Source organism: Balaenoptera borealis (genome assembly GCF_965194805.1).
Source record: "Balaenoptera borealis genome assembly, chromosome: 7".
Lineage (NCBI taxonomy): Eukaryota > Metazoa > Chordata > Mammalia > Artiodactyla > Balaenopteridae > Balaenoptera > Balaenoptera borealis.
This window is the reverse complement of record NC_138864.1, coordinates 78,992,284-79,015,083: the sequence shown is the minus strand read 5'-3', so window position 1 is coordinate 79,015,083 and position 22,800 is coordinate 78,992,284. Positions and strand designations below refer to the sequence as shown.

General features: G+C 41.2%; 1 protein-coding gene and 1 long non-coding RNA gene across 3 annotated transcripts in view; one reads left to right on the top strand and one right to left on the bottom strand.

Annotated features, from left to right (window-relative positions):
* Positions 1 to 5,978, bottom strand: part of LOC309631805 — a 61,001-nt gene extending 55,023 nt beyond the window's left edge. The window contains exon 1 of the long non-coding RNA XR_014246564.1: positions 5,866 to 5,978. This is a non-coding gene — a long non-coding RNA (uncharacterized lncRNA). The remainder of the gene's footprint in view (positions 1 to 5,865) is intronic.
* A 71-nt stretch (positions 5,979 to 6,049) lies between these two features.
* On the top strand, positions 6,050 to 8,511 carry CYCS (cytochrome c, somatic). Of its 2 annotated transcripts, none has more exons than XM_082398694.1 (3): positions 6,050 to 6,178; positions 7,558 to 7,734; positions 7,848 to 8,511. In XM_082398694.1, the coding sequence occupies exons 2-3, from the start codon at positions 7,566 to 7,568 to the stop codon at positions 7,994 to 7,996; spliced, it is 318 nt and encodes a 105-aa protein (XP_082254820.1). In that variant the 5' UTR covers positions 6,050 to 6,178; positions 7,558 to 7,565; the 3' UTR covers positions 7,997 to 8,511. The 2 variants fall into 2 exon arrangements, with proteins under 2 accessions (XP_082254820.1, XP_082254821.1); XM_082398695.1 differs by lacking the exon at positions 6,050 to 6,178 and adding an exon at positions 6,376 to 6,637.
* The last annotated feature ends 14,289 nt before the right edge of the window (positions 8,512 to 22,800 follow it).

The following is a 22,800-nucleotide window of genomic DNA, read 5'->3' as shown; positions in this document are numbered from 1 at the left end:
ACTGTGCCCAGTGATCTCTGCATCATAGTATTTACACACTTGGGAAGGTCCCTCCTATATTGTACCAGAGTTAGTCTCTGTGACCAATGGTAGAAGTGATGGTATATCATAAGATTATAAAAGGTTATAAAAGACTGGCCTCTGTCTTGGGGTCTCTATCTCTCAGTCTGGGGGAAGCAAGCTTCTACAGTGTAAGCAGTCCCATCCAGAGGCCTTCAGCCAAGAGCCGACAAGGAACTGAGGCCTGACAACCATACAAATGAGCTTGGAATTGGATTCTCCAGTCCTATTTGAGCTCTCTATCCAACAGTTTGTGACTACAAACTCCTGAGACCCTGAGCCAGAATCAGAACACAGCTGAGCTGCTTCCAGATTCCTGACCCACAGAAATTGTAAGATGATAAATATGTTTGTGTTTTAAGCTGCTGAGTTTTAGGGTGACTTGTTATGCAGTAGATAACTAAAACACCCAGCTTTTCAAATTGTCTTCAGCAAAGAGTTCGTCTGCATTAACTACTTTGTTGTTCCTGGAAGCAGAACTTTTGACATTCTGTTTATTTTTCTCCTTCCCTAACATCTTCAGGATTGGGTAAATTTTTAAATTCCATTTTACCTTTAAGTGTTTCAGAAGTTATACACTCTATTCCTATCCATTTAGTGGTTATGCTTAAAGTTTTAACATGACTACTTCAAGAACAATATACTGAACTTAAAACTAAACTCTGATCATACTCTCCCATCTTAAATGTTATAGTGAATATTTTAACTACTTTGGCTTTTACTTTCCAAATTAGACATTTTTATTTTTTATACAGTTAATGTTTTCATTAGATTTATCCACGTATTTACTTTTTTCACCCTTCCTTCTTGAATTTCAGGCTTCCTTTGGGATAATTTTCTACCTTTTTTGAAGTACATTCTTTAGAGGTTTTTCTAGTAAGAATCTGTTGGTGATAAACTCTCACTTTGCTTTTCCGTAAATATTTTTGCCTTCATTCTTGAATAAAAGTTTAGCTAGATACATAATTCTGGCTTTACACCTATTTTTTCAATCAGTTGAGATGTTAAGGACTTCTATTTTTTTTTTTAAATTAATTAATTATTTATTTATTTTTATTTTTGGCTGTGTTGGGTCTTCATTTCTGTGTGAGGGCTTTCTCTAGTTGTGGCGAGTGGGGGCCACTCTTCATCACGGTGCGCGGGCCTCTCACCGTCACGGACTCTCTTGTTGCCGAGCACAAGCTCCAGATGCGCCGGCTCAGTAGTTGTGGCTCACGGGCCTAGTTGCTCCGTGGCATGTGGGATCTTCCCAGACCAGGGCTCGAACCCGTGTCCCCCGCATTGGCAGGCAGATTCTCAACCACTGCGCCACCAGGGAAGCCCAGGACTTCTATTTTTTACTCTACTGTTTTACTTTACTGTTCAGCTACTCTACTGACTTCTGGTTTTCATTGTTGCTATTGAGAAACCTGTTATACGTCTATTTGTGATTTGTTAAGTAGATAGTATTTTACATCTGATTTTTTTTTTTTTTTTTTTTTAATTTTTTGGCCGCACCGCATGTGGGATCTTAATTCCCTGACCAGGGATCAAACCTGTGCCCCCTGCAGTGGAAGCACAGAGTCTTAACCACTGGACCACCAGGGAAGTCTCTATACCTGATTATTTTAAACACTTCTCTTTGTCTTGAGGGTTCTGATGTTTCACCAACATGTGTCTTAATGTTGATTTTGTTTATCCTGCTTGCATTCATGCGCTTCCTGAATCTGAGACTCATGTCTTAATCAGTTTTGGAAAATTCTCAGACACTATATTGTCAAACATAGGTCTCTCCCCAGTTTTCTCCACTTTATTGTTCTGGAACTCTAAATAGACCTCCTTGTTCTATCTTTCCTATGTCTTAACTTCTCTAATTTCTCTTTTCTATAGTCTACCATTTGTTTTCTATATTACCTGTAGTAATTTCTTTATATCTACCTTCCAGTTCATTATTTCTTTCATTTGTGTCTTTTTTTAACCTGTTTTTAAAATGTGCTTTGTGGCCCATTCTTTTGAGTTTTTAATGTGGGATGGCTGGCCATATTTATTTATTTTATATTTTTTAAAAACCAATTAATCTATAATCCAATCACTCAAATATTATCTAAAACCTCTATCTACCTATATACTCCTCCTCATTCCATTCCCTGGCTTGCTCTCTCAGAATTACATTATGTATTTGTGTTTATCATTTCCTTTAGTTGTAGCTATGGCTTAGATTTGCTTGTCCTTGAATTTTCTATAAAGCTTATCATACTATATTAAGTTTATTTCAATGATTATAACTTTCATTTATTGAAATTATCTTTGGCTCTTTTTAAAATCTGCCACATTATTTTTGATAGTCCCTTGTTTGTTGCACATGTTTTTGTTTCTTTTGTTTATCTAAATGTCAATGTCATTTCATACTATACATTGTAAAGATAAATAAAAATTTTTTTTTCTGTTTATGCAGGAAAAAGAAACCATTTCCGCTCTCTCCCTCCTTCTAAGAGTGTTTCCTAGGAAAATCTAAAGAGCCTAAATTCTCACTCTAACCTTTTGGAATGTAAATAAGTCTCTCTGAAGGCCTGGGCTTCAACTGTTTTGAAATGTAAACACCTAGGAAGATACAGCTTCACCTTGGGAGCTTAATGTAGATGTAACCATTTGTTTCTCAGTAAAATAAAAGTTTTATTTTTCTTTTGGATGAGGACAACTAATTAAACAAATGGCTACCACAAATTCCAAGTGAACTTAGGGTGAAGGAATGTGAAAAAATAAAAACTTAACTAAGAAGGATCTGGCCACAAACTGTGATGTCAAATCCTCCTATGGAAAACAGGTTACCATTAATCCAAATAATAAGTGATAATCGTGCTGCCAAATGGAAAATAGGGTACTACTGATCCCAAAGCCTCATGTTATATGCTAGCTAAAAATAGCGTGAGAGAAAAGGATTATAACTAGCTTACCTGTAAAAATTGTGTGAGGTCTTATTCTGATTTGGTAGTTTCTTGTGGATTATCTATATACAGCTATTTTATAATGTGCTTATTCAACAATAAATGTGTTTGCTTTCTTTCCACAGTGATGTGAAGAGGTCTCTCTTTGTTGGTAAGCTTTTTACTTCCCCAACAATATCTAATAATTCCAACACCTATGGACTGTAATTTTTCTCTTTGTTGTTTCTCATCATCATCTCATGCTTGGCATTTCTTAAGAGTGTGGGAATTCAAGGGGCCTGGGTTGAGACATTCCTGTGGAAATTTGAGTTTGTTTTTTGCCAGACACCAGAATACACTGCCCATACACAACTACTTTGCTCATTTTTCTGCTAGAGGTTCCTCAGACCATGCAGGTAAAATAAAATCAAACCCTAAACCTGCATGAGGGCAGACCTGTGGTTATGAATTATCAGGGGATACTTTTTCTTCCCACCCAGTACCTAAGGCCAAGCCAGACAAGACTAACTTGCTTCTTCCCTTTGCCAGTAAGCAGACTGTATTTTATCCTTTAGATTCAAGTGTTCCAGCGTTACGCAGGGGTCTCAGCCAACCTTCCCCTCCCCTCTCCCCCACTCCTCCCTTGTATAAGCTTTACTTCTATTCCACAGAGCTGCTCTTAAAGCCTAAGGCTCTTTCACTTCAGCAAACGTCCATAAGGTGGCTCTAGAAATCAGCTTATGCTTATCACAGTTTTCAGTTCTTATTCCCTGCCTCACCCCTGCCCCCAACCAGATTTCCCTCACTTTCTTGCAACCTCATTATATTTTGATTTGAGGGGGTGGTATTTCACTCGATTTTTTTCATCACGAAGGTTTTTAAAAATATGTCACCCATTGTGTTGCTGGAAGGAGAAATCTAAGGCATTTGTTTTATAATGGTTATACCTCTTACCAGCCACTACTCTAGGAAAAGATGGAGGTAGAGAGAACAGATATATGAATATGAAACACAGCAACTTGCAGAATATTATTGTTCTCCTCAACTAATTCTCTCAGGTATCTTGAATACACTGTAAGCATTATGAATCTCTTTAGAACCTGAATACACGGCTACTAAGCACAAATTTTATGGTATCTGCTTTACTACAGGAATGTGCCAAGTGTTCATTTTTGCTCTTGTTCTCTTTCTCCTCATTTTCCCATTACTTTCAATAACAAGACTCTTAATTCACAATTCCCTTAGTTAAAAGTATTAGGATCTTCTGGTTTTCTATTCTCCCCCTCATAGGAATAAACTTGAAATGTCAATCAATTCACTAGGCCAGTTGATTTATTGCTACTTCTACATGACCTGCAGTACCAGCACTATGCTGTTACTCCCCATCAGTCCACTGAACAAAGACTAGTAACTTCTGATACCACAAACACAGAAGATTTTAATAGGACAATTACCTATTTAAGGACCAAGTATTCCTTGAAGGGATATGGGCGGCAATATCAGGACTTGGCTTCAGAATTATAGGCTGAATTTGCAAAGTGTTGCTAAGCTTGGTCTTTCAAAAACTTGGGTACCTAGCCAAATGAGCCTACTTCAGTAGTACACTTAAACACTATCTTGGTCCCCTCCAAAAGGCACAAAATGTCTTGAATATTCAAGTTGTGATTTCTGCTCTGTTTTATAGCACACTTCTGTGGCAGCAGTGTGTGAGATTAGAGAGAAGGAAATGGGAAATCGGGACACAGTTAGAAAACAATAAAAATAATCTAGTCATATGGGAAAATAAACGGTCTGGAGCAAAAATTATAGGAACTGTGGTTTAAGGGGGATCTGAGGCAATCTAGGTTAACCTCCTGGTATCTATTGCTTACTCTGGAGGCGAGAGGAAGATGGTAGAATGTTAGCTCCACCAGAGAAGAAGTCCCCGCTGATTTACTCCACGTTTCTAGACAGTGCCTGACACATAATATGCATTCAATAAACACTTGACTGAATGAATACGGCAGCGTTAGACAGAATATGGGAAAGGAGGAAAAATGCATTCGAACTCGGGGGGAACTTAATTTGAGGGAGAAGGGAGTCGAGAAATTTCCCACTGACAAAACGGAGCATGTCAGGAAGGGGAGCTAGTTCTGGAGAAAAGTATGATTACCGGAAGTTGTAGTGATCAAAACTGCATTTCTAATATTAGAATTAGAATTTCTAATATTAGTTACCCAACCAGGGGTTATTTATCTAAAGGCCAACCACATTAGCTTACTTGAACATGACCTTCGCCTAGGTTAGCTGGGATGCAAATTCTCTCTAGATTTCCAAGAATTCTCTAACCACGTAAAAATGTTTCTTCCTGGAAGCTGTTCGCACACACTCCTCGCTTTCTGCACACAAACGCGAGAAGCAGGTGTTGGCAGAAAAGACGCCGGCAGCTGAAGAACCAGAGCTATAATCCAGTCTCTGCCTCAACTGCCGCACCTGCCCCAGTCTTCTGGGCTCCATCAAGAGGAGATTTGGAAGAAGATGACTTAAAGTCACAGGGTGGAAGCAAAACAAGAACAAGGTCAGGAGCTCGTGTCCAACTCTTTAACTCCTGGTTCCGGATTATTTCTCCGGGGTGCAGCTGGCGCCAGCCGCGGAAATACGACCGAGTCTGGGTAAAGGTCGCCAGGTGAAGGGATGATAGCCAGGAGACCTCTAGGTTTGTCAGAGTTGACCGTCTCCCTCTAAGCAGGCAAAACGTGCGGCTCAAACAGCATTACGTCAACCAGCAGGAGACCCGTTACCTTACAGGCTTATGCCCTCGATCCACCCCTCGACTCCGCTCCACCCTCCCAGTCGGCACGCGCATGCACCCTGAGGCCCGAGGTTGATGTCAGCCCCTCCCGGCACAACCTCGGTGTCGTACCTCTAATGGCCTGTCGTAACTGCCGGGAAGGAAAGGCCGGGAGAGGAGGGGCATTCACGCTGTTCCCCTCACAGTGCTAGCCGGCAGCGCGCGCGCAGGGTCCTGACTCAGCCCCGCAGACCCGAGCCAATGGGGGGCGGCGACGTCACTACGTATCAGTTCGCCGGGCCGCACGTCAGGAGGGCAGAGGGCGGAGCGAGTTTGGTTGCATTTTCACCCATACATAGGCGCGGACCGGCGTGTCCTTGGGATTAGAGAGTGGGACGTTCGGCTTGCGAGCGGGAACGGCTTAGTCGTACACGGAGAAAGAACGGTGGGCGCGGAGCGCGGAGGCCACGGCGGGCGAGAAACTGAGCCATGAGGGCGCGCGCCTGCGTGGGGGGCGCGCGGGTGGACTGAGGCCCGTGGGCGGGGGCCGGGTTGGGGACAGGGAGTGGGGGGCCCCGGACTGCGCCCAGCCCGGCGGGCTGCGGCGTGAGGTGGGTCGGGACCCTAACTAGGTCGTGGCGTGGTCTCGGTCAAGGTCCTGAAAGCTCGGAGGCGGCTTGTTCGCGGTTCTTTCCGAGACGCGGGCCCTCCGTTGTCGGGACTGCGGGGCTATGGCAATGATAGACAAGATTTCCTCCGGAGTGAGGGCGGGAGTCGGGGGACGGTGCGCAGCGCTTCACGTCCTCTTTCCAAGAGAGCAAAAGCTGCTGCTCTTCCAATAAGTCATTACTTTTCCTGGCCACCTGTCGCTTCCCCCCTTAACCTGCTCAGGCACCTCGGAGAGGTAGGTTTCATCACAGTCTCCTTGAAACTGGCTTGGATGGATGACCTCGTGGTCTCCCCCGGGGATCCCAGAGCCCATTCTTGGAGAATGGGCATTCCCGGGGAGACCTCAAAAGCCTGCTGCTGGCCTCCCACCCACAGCAAGGCAATTTAGAGGGACCTGAGCAGGCTGAATCAACCATTATTTCCCTTTTTGTAAAAATGTATTTTGCCTTATCTTCAGAGAGAGGTGGCTTTAAATTGTAGTATGAATAATTAGACCGCCTTAAAAGTTGGAATTTTGGTGGTTTGGGTGTAATATATTCACAGTTCAGCTTATTCAGATTTGTGACTTTTTGTGACCTTGATGTCATCTTTTGAAATGGTTTTGAAGTAGGTTCCTAATTTGCTTTCATCACTTATGTCAACTGGAAAAAAATGCACAACGTAAGAGTTGTAAGTTCTATTTGGGGCAAAATGAGGACAAGAGCCTGGGAGACAGCATTTCTTTTTTTTTTTTTTTTCTCGGCCCCAGCATGCTCTTGTGGGATCTTGGTTCCCCAACCAGGGGTTATTTATCTAAAGGCCTGTTTTGCCAGTTTTTCCCAGACCACAGAGTGCCTCATTTCTGATCTCTACACTGAACTCTTCAGGATGTGTTGAAGGTCAAAAGCTGCAGTGGCTTGTGCCTTAATGCTTGTAGAGGCAGATGTCAAGTGCCAATTTTTAGTTGACACACACACACAGACGTGTTTTTAAGGAAGTTCTTCCAGATAGTGTTTTTTGTATTAAAGAATCTTTTGCAAGTGAACTAAGTAAAACAAAATTCAACCTGGTATATAATGTCATAAGTTTGCAGTGAGTTAGTGGCTGGAGTTGATCATTGGTTTACACTTTTTTTACTTGGAGAAAAAATTAATTAATTGAGTCTTTCATTTTTAGATTTAAAAATGTGTGATGTTGAGAAGGGCAAGAAGATTTTTGTTCAGAAGTGTGCCCAGTGCCATACTGTGGAAAAGGGAGGCAAGCACAAGACTGGGCCAAATCTCCATGGTCTGTTTGGGCGAAAGACAGGTCAGGCTGTCGGATTCTCTTACACAGATGCCAACAAGAACAAAGGTAAGAGGGGGACCATTGTTAACTAACACAAGCACAAATTGCATGAGTGTAACCTTTGGTAAACACTTTTTCAGGAGTGTGACATACTTAACAATACATCCCTCCTTGTTTAGGCATCACCTGGGGAGAGGAGACGCTGATGGAGTATTTGGAGAATCCCAAGAAGTACATCCCTGGAACAAAAATGATCTTCGCTGGCATTAAGAAGAAGGGAGAAAGGGCAGACTTGATAGCTTATCTCAAAAAAGCTACTAATGAGTAATAGTTGGCCACTGCCTTATTTATTATGAAACAAATGTCTCATGACTTTTTATGTGTACCATATTTAAATTGATCTCATACACTAGAATTCAGATCATGAATAGCTGATGTAATATTTCTGTCCTGATTTAAATAAGATTGGCTTGTGGCTAAATGAATATGGTCAGCTTTTTGAATTTGGTAGTAATTCTGGTTCAGCAAGTACTATCACTGTTTTCCCCTTCTAAAGAGATGATTAAACTTGAATAAGGAATGTTCAACTTTTCAGGGATATGGTGAATGCCTTCTCAAACCCTATAGGAGATTGGTTTTATATTTAGATTTCTATAACTGGTTATATTAATATATTTAAATATTGAGAAGCTCCCTTCACTGTCTCATAGACCGGCAAGATTCACCTGTGTTTCAAGTTGTGTTCATTCACCTGTTAAGGCAAGGGCTGAAGATACGCTGACAATGTCCACTTTATCTTTTTGGTCTTAACTATGCCAATTTAATTAAAATTCTCCATCTAAACTATTGCGTTTTACTTAAGGGCATTTTAGTGTGGTTTATGTATAGCATCAGATAAAAGAATATTTAGTACTTCTCACATTTTATAGATGATCTTTAAGATCAGATGCTTTTAAAATTCACTGTGACATGATAGGTTGGGAAATTTGCTTGTGAATTCTTTACAAAGTCAGACTAAGTTAAAATTCAGGATTGTCTTTTAAACAGGTATTCAGAAACACAACTAGAACTACTATAGATGTGTGATTGGTAATCGTGCTTTTGCCAACTCAGAAGGGTTAAGGTAGAGGAGCTGTATCATTAGCACAGATTTGTAAATTATCTGATCATAAGGCTTGAGAATTAAAAACAAAGTCACAGATCATGATTTTTCTAATGTGCTTGATTTACTGACATACCAAAATGGTTGAAAAATATAATACCTCAAAATACGCAGCATTGTTACTAGTCATAGTACTAGAGTGTGTTTACTTGGTCTTCTAGGACAGCCTGCACTAGAACACTTCAGTAATCCACCCAGTTTCTTTGACCAGAATGAGCACTGCAGCATTTATGCCAAATGTAGAAAGAAGAATGTGTTTCTGGCCATAGTTTTGTGGTATGTACAGTACATGGTTGTAGTATATGTACAAAATTATTTCATACACAGTTTGTGCTGTACATGTTTAGAGCAGTCCCTAGAAATTTTATGGAATGGTGAGCTTGAACTAAGCCATGAAGAATGCTGAGAGAAATTCTCGGTGGGGGAAGTAAGTCTGTGCCGGTGGTGAGAGCCATCTCTGTGTGACAGTGAGGAAACCAGGAAGAAGCCTTATCAAAGGTGATGGGGATGAGTAGGTAGGCCTGTAAGGCCTGACAAAGCACTTTGTAACTTGTGACTCTTATTTTCAGTCATTGGAGAAATGTGAGAAAGCAGTCAGTCTGGAAACATGTGCAGAAACAGTTTGGGGAAGCAAAAGAAAGCCTGCTGTAATTCAGGTGATATCCAGAGACGGTGTAGCAATTAGCTTCTGAGAGAGTTCTGGACCAATATGGGAAGACATGGAGACCAGGGAACTGATTTATTTCTGTGTTTCCCAAGTCAACTAAGGCCTATGCTGACAGAGGATTGCTGAGTCCCTGCTGCTTTCTAGGCCAGTTGTACTCAATAAGTGCCTCTAGTGATTTATAAGTTCCTATAGTTAATTCAAAAGAAGGGACATTCCTAGCTGTAAGGGGTGTGTGCTCTCTTAGAAATAAAGAAACCCAAAAAGCTAGCACCGTATAACCCACATGTCTTCATTCCTAGTGTCTCTTCATAGGTGGCTTTGTGAGTAGTATCAAAAGTGAGAGCCAGGTGTATTTAAGAAGTGTTTCTTCCAGGTGCCCCCTATATTCTGGATTTTGTCTAGAATAGCACTATCCAATACAGCTTTCTGTGGTGACAGACTGAATATGTGCTGTCCAGTTAGCCACCAACCAGGTGTAGTTACGGAATTTGGGTAGTGTGGCTACAGAACTGAATTTTTAATTTTATTCAACTTTAATCAGTTTAGGTTTGCATAGCCACAGATGACGAGAGTGTTAACAGCACAGGTCTAGAACTAGAACCATGCGTGGTCTATAACAAAAGTGCTTCCTCTGAACTCTTTGTTTTCCTAATCTAGGATTCTTACAAGTACACTAAGTGCCCTTGAACACTGATTCCAATTCCTGTCTCTAAATCTGATATGCTCACCTTTATAATTTTACCATACATTCTACATATTCCATTCATAAGTTGGCAATTTATTTTAGTTAGGTGTTATTCTCATGGTATGTAGCGATACACCTTTTTTTTTATATATATATATATTTTTTTTTAATTAATTAATTTATTTATTTTTGGCTGTGTTGGGTCTTCGTTTCTGTGCGAGGGCTTTCTCTAGTTGCGGCAAGCGGGGCCACTCTTCATCGCGGTGCACGGGCCTCTCACTATTGGCCTCTCTTGTTGTGGAGCACAGGCTCCAGACGCGCAGGCTCAGTAGTTGTGGCTCACGGGCCTAGTTGCTCCGCGGCATGTGGGATCTTCTCAGACCAGGACTCGAACCCGTGTCCCCTGCATTGGCAGGCAGATTCTCAACCACTGCGCCACCAGGGGAGCCCAGTGATACACCTTTTTGTCATCCTTTTCCTCAAACTTTTCTTCAGTTTCTTTATAGACATTATATTGTACGTTTTCGCTTTAACCCCTAAAGATTGTTGTAAATTGAAAAGGGTGTGATGAAATTCACATGCTGTCTATGAAGAGGCCTTACCAGTGGCTCGCCCTCCCCACTTGACTAGGCTAAAGCTGTTTCATATCAGTCAAGGTCACACAAGAGTAAACCAAAACCAACTTAGCTACAGCTTAGCTTCATTTCTAGTGATGAGGTCTTTTGGCTCTTCATATTAGAGTACCTTGAGATACCAAGTAAGATTGCTGAGCACAGAATAAGAGTGGCTATTAAGGTACAGTTCATACAGGCAAGGCTGATGCCTATATGAACTAAAATTGGCTATTTTAGTCACATTAGAGGTCTCAGTATTGGAACTGGAAGAGATCTTAGAGACTCTTAGACTCCAACTGCACTATTATACAGATGAGAGGTGAAATTAACCTTATTTAGGCTCAGGGAACTATGGGAACTACTCAGTTGAGCTGGACCACTAACAGGACCTGGTAGTCCAACCTAGCAAATCACAGAGCAGGGGAACTGAGGCATATGGCAGATACCTGGGTTTGGAGAGGGAAAGGGTTAGTAACACCTATTAGTAACTCGGTCCTGAAACACCCCTACAGTGAGCTGTGACGCCTTCCTCTTGAGGGGCTGAGGTATGCTGTGGGCAGGAGGCAAGTAGCCTGGGGTGGGACATAGCCCATACCCTTTTCCAGAGTGTTGCTCCCTTCCCACATGTGAGGAGCCCTCCTGCCTGGGAGCTCACTTGAGGGGTTCTGGACCCAAAGTGGCCACAGTCAGGTGCTCTTGCTCCAGTGACCTGGTTATAAAGTCCTCAGGGGAGGGGAGCATGCACTGCCTCCTTTTCCATCCCTCTGGATTTGTTACCATTTTTCTTGCACTCAACACCTGCCAATAAAGATTGTCTACACTGTAAAATAGATAGCTAATGGGAAGCAGCCGCATAGCACAGGGAGACCAGCTCGGTGCTTTGTGACCACCTAGAGGGGTGGGATAGGGAGGGTGGGAGGGAGACGCAAGAGGGAGGGGATATGGGGATATATGTATACGTATAGCTGATTCGCTTTGTTATACAGCGGAAACTAATACAACAATGTAAAGCAATTATACTCCAATAAAGATGTTAAAATGTATACTAAGAAAGATTAAAGAAGGAAAAAAAAAACAGATTGTCCACACTGGAAAAAACTAGGTGAGTGACATAGCTGAAACCACCACCAAGATACTTTGACCACAGTTTGGTCTTAGTCTAACCCAGTTTTACCAGACATTTTAATGGGCTGCTTCGTTTTTGCTCTTTCTTTATTCATTAGAAATGTGCCTGTGTTCACATTGGTGCCATTAAATATGTGTCTATAGCTGGAACAGTGTCCTTTGAAAAACGACCATTGGACTAGTTAATTTTATTTGTGGTGTAACAAAGAATGCTGGGTTTGGGATTGGAAAATATGTGTTTAGAGTAGGGGTTAGTAAGCAGCCCATTGTCCCAAAGTTTTCGTAAATAAAACTTTATTGGAACATGACCACATTTATTCATTTATGTCTTAACTAGGGCTGCTTTTGTGCTACAACATCAGAATTGAGTAGTTGCAACAGAGACTGTATGGCCCACAAAGCCTAAAATCGTGACTGGTGCTCACAGAAAGAAGTTCTCGGCCCCTGGTTTAGAGCTTTGCAGTTACTTTTTTTTCTGCCATCTGGAGAATAGGAATAACCTATACCTCATAAGATTGCTGTTGATTGTTCACTGAGTGGCCTCTGAAAGCTCTTAACTGGTAAGCACTGGAATAATTTGTTTATTTTATATCCTCATCAAATTCCTTGAAAGTCACATAGTGGAAAATTAGGTTAGCAGTTACCTAATTGTTGTGTCTGGCTTTCTTTTCTATTCTCAAATGGCTCTGATGACTCTAGGACATTTGACACCCTAGACTGCTCTTATTTTTTTTACCTCCCTCATTTAAATTAATTTCACATACTCATGGAATAAAATACATGGGCATCATAAAACCTTTATACGCATATAGCTGTAACTGTCTGTTAGTAATCCAAATCAGCATGACATTTTACCCAAATTCTAGTCCCATCACTAAATTGCTTTATAGTTATAAGGTATATTCACATTTCATTTCATCCTCACTAACTCATAAGGTATATGGAACAAGAATTGTCCCTATTTTATAGCTAAGTAAATAGGCTCAGGTTGTTACTGCCAGAGGTCACACAGACACAGGTACATTACCTTGGTAGTATCACACGTACTGACACTGCCTTTTCATGGTTATGAAACTTACGTTAAGTGAGTCATCTCTATTAGTCTTTTTTTTCTTTTTAATTATTTATTTTTGGCTGCATTGGGTCTTCATTTGCTGCTTGCAGGCTTTCTCTAGTTGTGGCTCACGGTGGCTACTCTTCATTGCGGCAGGCGGGCTTTTCATTGCGGTGGCTTCTCTTGTTGCAGAGCACGGGCTCTAGGCACACAGGCTTCAGTGGTTGTGGCACACGGGCTCAGTAGTTGTGGCTCGCGGGCTCTAGAGCGTAGGCTCAGTAGTTGTGGCTCACGGGCCTAGTTGCTCCGTGGCATGTGGGATCTTCCCAGACCAGGGCTCGAACCTGTGTCCCCTGCATTGGCAGGCAGATTCTTAGCCACTGCGCCACCAGGGAAGTCCCTATTAGCCTCTTTATGGAACTCCCACACCTCCTTTTGTTGCTAGAGACAGGGCTTTCTCCAGGCCTCTGCAGTAATGCAGCCCTCACAAGTGGAGTCTGCATGTTCTTCACACTGTCCACAGCAGAGGCTTTGTGGTCTTGGTATCTTCCAGATCTGCATTCTCCATTTCCACACCTGATCTGGGTACCGTTTGAGAAAATCACACACTTCTATTGATTGCACCCCTGTAAACTTATCTTTGATTCAACTGAATCAGCAGAAACCCTGTGCAATTGTCCTTTTATATATTCTTTCTCTCCCTGTTTTCCTCGTGGTTAATTTAGAAGGTCATCATGCTCCTCAAGCTTATCTCACTGGTCTCCCCTGCTCTCACAGCAGATGGCCTTGCCTCCCATTTCAGATAGGAATTCTCTACTTCCTGAGTACAAGGAAGGATTTTGTCAAAACCTTTGACATCATAAAACCTTTGTCCCTACCTTCAACAATGTTGTTCTTAATTCAGATATGATTCAGAATGTTCAGTTACATCAAAACGTAGCTCCATATGTTACGGACGCCCCAGCATGGTCAATCTAACACCCATTCCCAACCCCCTTGTCCTCTGCCTCCCTCTCCCATAGAAAATGAAAGAGATAAATGCTTGCTTTCATTTCAGTGCAGGAACTTTGCATTGAGAGCTACACTCCAACAGAACAAATTCACTGCCTAAGTTCTGGAAATTATGGCTTTTCTTATTCAGTTTATAAGTTTAATGAAATTCAGGACACCTACCTGAATCAGGCAGGGGTAATACGTCTGGACCAAGAGATGACAAATCTTTCCAGTTTGGGATGATAGGGGAAATCTATAGATTTCTGAGTCACCTGCCTATGGCATGAGTTGGGGCATACGGTATTGTCTGTAAGACAAGAATTTCTTGTTCTTTTTACTGGTTAGTGTTGGAAGAAGACAGCCTAAGGGTCTGATTTCTCTGCTGATGCTGCTTAACAGGATCTTAGACACATTAGCTCTTCTGTGCCTTAAGTTTCCTCATCTGCAAACTGACCTTAATTATATTAGTCCTTAGGATTATTGTGAGGCATACACAAGTGAATGTGCTTGGCGTGTTGCCTTGCACTCAGTAAATCCTTAAATGTTAGCTAATTTTGAACTGGTTGGACAGGGCAATTTGTCAAATTAGCAGTTGGGCAGATTGCGTGGAAGGGAGAGGACACTTACTGGGATGACTTTTTTAACTGAAGTGATTTAGTGGGAGAGAAGTGTCTGGAATTAGAGATTTATTTCCATGGCTCAGGTCCATAATTCTAATAACTCACTCATTATGTGATGTCTCATTCTCTGTTAGTGACCAGGACCAAGAATCAATGAAGTACAACCTTCACCAATGCCATTTACTTTGAGAGCTTTTTTGAGGGGGTCTGAGACATTTGGTCAAAAGGTTAAATGGGCACCTAATTTCCATAGACTCATCGTCTAAATATGTCTAACTTTTCCAGTAACCTAACAAAGACATAGTTTTTAATACTGTATTTACTAGGATTATGCCAGCCCTAGCCAACTTGTCCTGAACCTTTGAGGGTAATCTCAAGAAAGGAGACAAATCAATATGGAAATACATGCATTAGAGGCAGTTTAGACTAGGAAATGTTTAGGAGGCTGGCTCCAGCCCACCACTATTCCCTGTCCCAGAAAGATTTATCTGTAGGCTTAATCCAGGTGATAGCAGGGTCCACCTGTAAGCTTCTTACCTCACAATGGTTGCTAACTTGTCTTGAGCAATATTCAGTAGTTATAGGGCTAAAGAATGTTGGTTCTGGAAACCAGCACCTCATATAATTCTTGGATGGGGCATGTGTGATATAAGAAAATATCACTATGCTAACCAAACAAACACTGTATGCTGTGTACACAGGTTAGAGACTGGGAAGAGATCTATGGGAAAGATTTTTAACTTACGAGCCTCCTGAATCAGACTAGCTTAGGAGACTTAATTTTTTGGTATGCACGTAATAATAAGGGGAAAAAAGATATTTAAAGAACCAATGCTTACAAATAAATAACCTAAATTTACACCTAAAGGAACCAGAAAAAGGAGAACAAACAAAACCCAAAGTTAGTAGAAGGAAGGAATAAAGATCAGAGCAGATATAATGAAATAGAGACAGACAGAAAGAGAGGAAGAAAGAAAGAAACTAAGAGTTGGTTCTTTGAAAAGATAAACAAAATTGATAAACCTTTAGCCAGACTCATTCAATAAAAAAGAGAGAGGGCCCAAGTAAAATCAAGAATGAACGAGAAGCCTCTTTGAACTGACACCACAGAAATATAAAGGATCATAAGAGATTACTATGAACAACTATACACCAATAAAATGGACAACTGAGAAGAAATGGATAAATTCCTAGAAACATACAAACTCCCAAGACCAAGTCAGGAGGAAGTAGAAAATATGAACAGACCAATTACCAGTAATGAAATTGAATCAGTAATTAAAAAAAGAAGAACAAACAAAAAAACTCCTAATGAGCGGAAGTCCAGGACAAGATGGCTTTACAGATGACTTCTACCAAACACTTAAAGAAGAGTTAATTCATCCTTCTCAAACTATTCTGGAAAATTGAAGAGGAAGAAATGCTTCCAAACTCATTCAATGAGACCAGCATCACCCTGATACCAAAACCAGACAAAGCTGTAAAAAAAAAAAAAAAATTACAGGTCAATATCACGGATGAACATAGATGCAAAACTCCTCAGCAAAATATTAGCAAACTGAATTCAACAATACACTAAAAGGATCATATATGATGATCAAGTGGGATTTATTACAGGGATGCAAGGTTCGTTCAATATATGCAAATAAATCAATGGGATACACCACATTAACAAAATGGAGAATAAAAATCACATGATCCTCTCAATAGATGTCAAAATTAAACATCCATTCATGATAAAAACTCATCTAAGTGGGTATAGAGGGAACATATCTCAACAAAATAAAGGCCATTTATGACAAACCCACACCTAACATCACACTCAATAGTGAAAAGCTAAAAGCCTTTCCTCTAAATTCAGGAACAAGACAAGGATGCCCGCTTTCACCATTTCTATTTAACAGTATTGGAAGTCCCAGCCACAGCAATCAGATAAGTAAAAGAAATATAAGGCATCCAAATTGTAAGGAAAGAAGTAAAACTCACTATTTGCAGATGATGATACTATATCTAGAAAATCCTAAGGATGTCACCAAAAAACTGTTAGAACTAATAAATGAATTAAGTTGCAGGATACAAAATTAATATACAGAAATCTGTTGCATTGCTATACACTAACAATGAACTGGTAGAAGGAAAAAATAAGAAAACAGTCGTACTTACAATTGCATCAAAAAGAATAAAATACCTAGGAATAAATCTGACCAAGGAGGTAAAAGACCTGTACTTGGAAAACTGTAAGACATTGATGAAAGAAATTGAAGGCAACACAAATATATACTGTGCTCATGGATTGGAAGAATTAATACTGTTAACGTGACCATACTACCCAAGGCAATCTAGAGAGTCAATACAATCCCTATCAAAATACCAGTGGCATTTTTCACAGAACTAGACCAAATTCTAAAATTTGTATGAAAACCTAAAAGACCCCAACTTGTTTTGTCTTTCTCAAAACAACCTTGAGAAAGAACAAAGCTGGAGGTATCACACTCCTTGATTTCAATATTACAAAGCTACAGTCATTGAAACAGTATGGTACTGGCACAAAACAGACCCATTGATCAATGGAACAGAATAGAGAGTCCAGAAATGAACCCACACTTACATGGGCAATTAATCTATAACAATGGAGGCAAGAATATGCAATGGGGAAAAGACAGCCTCTTCAATAAGTGGCATTGGGAAAACTGGACAACTACATGTAAAAGAACCAAATTGGATTACTTTCTCACACTATACACAAAAATAAACACAAAATGGATTAAAGACTTAAATGTAAGACCTGAAACCATAAAACTCCTAGAAGAAAATGTAAGCAATATGCTCTTTGACATCAGTCTTAACAATATTCTTTTGGAAATGTCTCCTAAGGCAAAGGCAACAAAAACAAAAGTAAGCAAGTGGGACAACATCAAACTAAAAAGCTTTTGCACAGCAAAGGAGACTGTTAACGAAAAGGTTACCTACTGAATGGGAGAAGGTATTTGCAAAGGATATATCTGATAAGATGTTAATATCCAAAATATACAAATAACTTATACAACTCAACATAAAAAAAAAAAACAGAAACCCAACTTGATTGAAAAATGGGCAAAGGACTTGAATAGGCATGTTTCCAAAGAAGACTTACAGATGGCCAACAGGTGCAAAAAAGATGCTCAACATCACTAATCATCATGTAAATGCAAATCAAAACCACAATGAGCTAACACCTCACACCTGTCAGAATGGATATTATCAAAAAGACAAGAAATAGCAAGTGTTGGGGAAGGATGTGGAGAAAAGGGAACGTGTGTGTTGTTAGTGGGAGTGTAAGTTGGTGCAGCCACTATGGAAAACAGTATGGAGTTTCCTCAGAAAATTATAAAATGGAACTACCATATGACCCAACAATTCCACACTTCTGGGTATTTTTCTGAAGAAAACAGAAACGCTAATTTGAAAAAATATATGCCCCCCTATATTCACTGAAGCATTATTTACAATAGCCAACATATGGAAGCAACCTAAGTGTCCATAAATAGATGAATGGATAGAGAAGATGTGCTATAGCTACACAATGGAATATTACTCAGCCATAAAAAAAGAGTGAAATCTTGCTATCTGTGACAATATGAATAGGTCGAAAGGGTATTATGCTAAGTGAAATGTCAGAGAAAGACGCATACCATATGATTTGACTTATATGTGAAATCTAAGAAAGAAAACACATGGACAAACATAGTAAAACAGAAACAGATCATAAATACAGAGAACAAACAGGTGGTTGTCAGAAGTGTGGTGGGGGATGAGTGAAATAAGTGAGGAAGATTAAGAGGTACAGACTTCCAGTTACAAAATAAATGAGCCACAGGGATGAAATGAACGGCATGGGGATATAGTCAGTATAATGTAATATCTTTGTATGGTGGCAGATGGTAACTAGACTTATCATGGTGATCATTTAGTAATGTATAGAAATAATCAAATCACTATGTTGTGCACCTGGAACTAACACAGTGTTGTAGGTCAATTATACTTCAAAAAAAGAAAAAAATCTGCATAAAATAAGATTTAAGAATTACTAATAGATTTTGCTGTCCATACTCCTCTTTTCCTTATCACCACAGAGAGATGATGAGCTAACTGGTTTTTCAACGGGAGTGGGACTACGGAGACTCTATTAAGGATAAGTAGTGGAATGTTAGAGAAAAACAACACCAAAAGCTGTTTTTTAACTCCAGAATATGGAATAAAAATATTTTGCTTTCAAAAAAAAAGAAGAATCAATGCTTAGTGGGAAAAGACAGGAAGGGCCTGCCGTTTTCACCCCTTCTCAACCTACTATCTCTCAAGATAGGTAATGAAGAAGGGCCTTTTGTATCATAAATCAAGGTCTTGAGTACTCTTTTTTTAGCATAATAAAACAAAATGTAGGCTGTAATATATGCCAGATTCTTTTTGTAGCTATCATGCCTGAAGATTTTGATAGCTTTCTTCTATTTTCCACACTAAAGTTAATCAGGCAGGTCACAACCAAGCCCTATATTAGTAAATACAAAAAATTCAGGAAAGGTATGTGATTTTTTTAAAATTATTTATTTTATTTTTGGCTGTGTTGAGTCTTTGTTGCCACACGCGGGCTTTCTCTAGTTGTGGCGAGTGGGGGGCTGCTCTTTGTTGCGGTGCACGGGCTTCTCATTGCAGTGGCTCCTCTTGTTTCGGAGCACGGGCTCTAGGCACGTGGCCTCAGTAGTTGTGGCTTGTGGGCTTCAGTAGTTGTGGCACGCGGGCTTCAGTAGTTGTGGCTCGCGGGGCTCTAGAGCACAGGCTCAGTAGTTGTGGTGCACGGGCTTAGTTGCCCCGCGGCATGTGGGCTCTTCCCGGACCAGGGCTCGAACCCACGCCTTCTGCATTGGCAGGCAGATTATCAACCACTGCGCCACCAGGGAAGCCCAGTATGTGATTTTCTAATGGATCCTCTCAGGGGGAGCAGTTGCCCCCTCTACCCAAGCCTGTTCTCCAGCAGAATACCTTGAAAGTGGAGAGGTAATGCTTTTCTTTGGCATTCTTCACAGCAGGTGCCATATCTAAATCCACCTTCTTTTTTAATTCATTGGAAGATGGGGAACTGCCCTTCAGGACACAGCCACAAGCTCCCTACTTTTGGTTCCTCTCGTATTTCACTGAACATTCCTTCTTAACTTCATTTGTAGGTTTCTTTTTGTCCACTCTGGAAGAGACTGTTTTTTGCCTCCTTGATATCCACTTTCCTCTTCACTTCTAGTAACAGAACCTTGGTTATTTATTTATTTTTTTTTAGGGTGGTAATGGACCTATAAAAGACTACACTGTCCAGCCTCCCTAGGTGTGGTCAGTGAGTCAAATGAAAGTGAGTCATGTGGGACTTCTGGGAAGAGCTGACTCAGCTAGGAGAACTGCCCTTTTGTCCCTTTTCTTCCTGCCTAGAACCTGGATGGTATTGCAGAACTCCTCTGGCAGTCATCTTGGCTTGCACCATTGAGGATGGAGCTATGCACCTGAGAATGGCAGAGCAGAAAGATAGGTGGAACTGGTGTATAGGTGATCTGGTGAAGCTGCCATCCTAGTCCAGACTTCTTTAACAATTTAATAAACGTCTTTCTTATTTAAGCCATTGTTGTTTGTTTCTGTTTCATGCAGCTGATTCTAATCCTAGCTGATACACCCACTCCTTATGTTATCAAACCAGGTTCATTTGCCCGACTCGCAGCAAGCCAAATGCTGAGACGCCAAGGTTTGCAGCAGAGAAACGATTTATGCACAAGGCAGCCAAGCGAGGAGACGGGAGAACAAGTCTTAAATCCACTTTCATGAAGGTGAGGGGCACAGGCTACTTACAGGATAAGGAAGCAGGGTGGTCTGAGGGGTGGGGAAAGATGATTAAAGGTAAAAAAAATGTACAGTAATTGGGGTTCTGTACAGGCATATCTGCGTTACGTGCTTCTTCATGGGATGCATGTTCAGAAAATGGTGGCATTTACATGATCTGAGGGTGAAGTTTTTGGCCTTCTGATGTCAAAAGGTTATCCACTGGACAGTCACCCAGTCCATGGTCTCGACTGGTTTGATCTGGGCAAGACAAGCTCCGTGTTCCTGAAAAACAATTTGAGCAACTGTTACTATAGTGACTCATATATCAGAGGTGTTATCTGTAGGAGGTGATCTAAGGAGTCTTGTGATATATTGTCTAAGCTACATGAAGCTTGAAGGGTATGCAATCTGCAAGAACAATTGAGGCAAGCTTGATTGAAGACAGGTTACAAGATATTATTTATCAAGCAAGTTATGATTTAAGGGATCTGATGACCTCCCTCAGTTTCACTTATATTAGTGTTCCCCAAAGTTATGCCTTTCTTTACATTTTGTCCCCTTGGCAATATCCACACCCATGACTTTAGCACACACATGCCAGTGACTTCATAGCTATATCTGTAGTCCAAATACCCTTGAGCTCAAAAGCCTTATACTCAACTGCCTTTTAGACATCTTTATTTGGGTCCCCCCAACACCCGACCCAGACATTGTGGTTGGCTGAATAAGGGCCTCCTCCAGATAGGTCCATGCCTTAATCCCTGGAACCTATCATAAAAGTGACTTTACAACTGTGATGAAGTTACGGATGCTGATATGGAGAGTTTATCCTGGATTATTCAGGTGGGCTTGATGAGTCAGAGAAGAAGGCAATGTAGCAATGGAAGCAGAGACTGGAGTGATGTGGGCACAACCAAGAATGCTGGCAGCCTCTAGAAGCTAGAAGAGACAAGGAATAGATTCCCCTTTTGAATCTCAGAAGGAACTATCCCTTCCAGCACCTTGATTTTAGCCCACTGAGACCCATTTCAGACTTCTGACCCCCAGACCTGCAAGATAATAAAGTTTGTGGTAATTCGCAACAGCATTGGGAAACTAACATAGGCACCTCAAACCTAACGTATCCAAAAGTATAGCCTTCCAGGGCTGCAGCAGAATCTGGGGAGTTGACTGGGCTCATCCCAAGGTGAGTCTTGATTTCTACCCTTGTCTCCTCAGTAGTACAAGACTGACACAAACTTGATTCTGTTCTTCAGAGCCCTTCTGCTTGGCTTCCTAGCTTCCTGCCTTGTTCAATTTGAAAATTTGGCAAATGTCTTAAGGGCTGGGTGTTGGGCACATACTTTACCCCTTCCTTCTTACTGAGACCTTCACCTTTCAAGCCTCTGTTTTTCATTTCTTCCTCCCTGAGAAGTTTCTCTGCCTTTTAGTAGAGGCCCTCTGCCCAAGCCCTTCTCTTGGCTTCTTAGATTTTTGCCCCACACCCAGAATGGTTAATTGCTCTGAGGGAAAATGCAGCTGCAGGCTGTTACCTTACCTTTCCCTGCAGTTCTCTCTTCTCCAAGATTTTACGTTATGAAGTCTTGGTTGCTTCCACATTATCTTCAAACAGCAGCTGCAAGCGACTTCATTTTAGCTCCACACACGAGAGAGAAGTGGATACCAGGCCTCCTCAACTGCTCCCCTCGCCCTCTCTACCCTGGACCTTCAGGTAAAGAACTTGCCTGGTATCTGAGCTCTGCTTTTATAACAGGGATGACATTCTCTCTTTCCCCACAATCTAACAGCATCTCGGTACTGTTTATACGTCCCAACCCCCAAACTAGCCTCATTCTGCATCCCAGGCCAGAGTGTATAATACTTGGGCTTTCTTAGTTTTCCTGAAAATCAGGATTGCCTGCTTTCTAAATCCTGTGATTTTATTTTGTGGCTCTCTAACTCCTTTCTCCTTGTTGATAATTCTGGACTAAGTGCTGTGCCAGCTCCAAATTGGTCGTTAAAGAAGGCTCATTTTGACATTCCCAGATATATTGCATTCTGTTTTTCAATTTATTCTGCAAATATAAGCCTTGATAGCAAGCACTCTTGTAGGTTGCTCTCTTTCCTCTGAATTGTAAATGAGTGATTTGTGACAATTTTGGTAAGCAGGGTCAAAGATCCTTACTAAAAAACAACAATGGGGGCTTCCCTGGTGGTGCAGTGGTTAAGAATCTGCCTGCCAATGCAAGGGACACGGGTTCGAGCCCTGGTCCAGGAAGATCCCACATGCCACGGAGCAACTAAGCCCGTGTGCCACAACTACTGGGCCTGTGCTCTAGAGCCCGCAAGCCACAACTACTGAGCCCACGTGCCACAACTACTGAAGCCCACACACCTA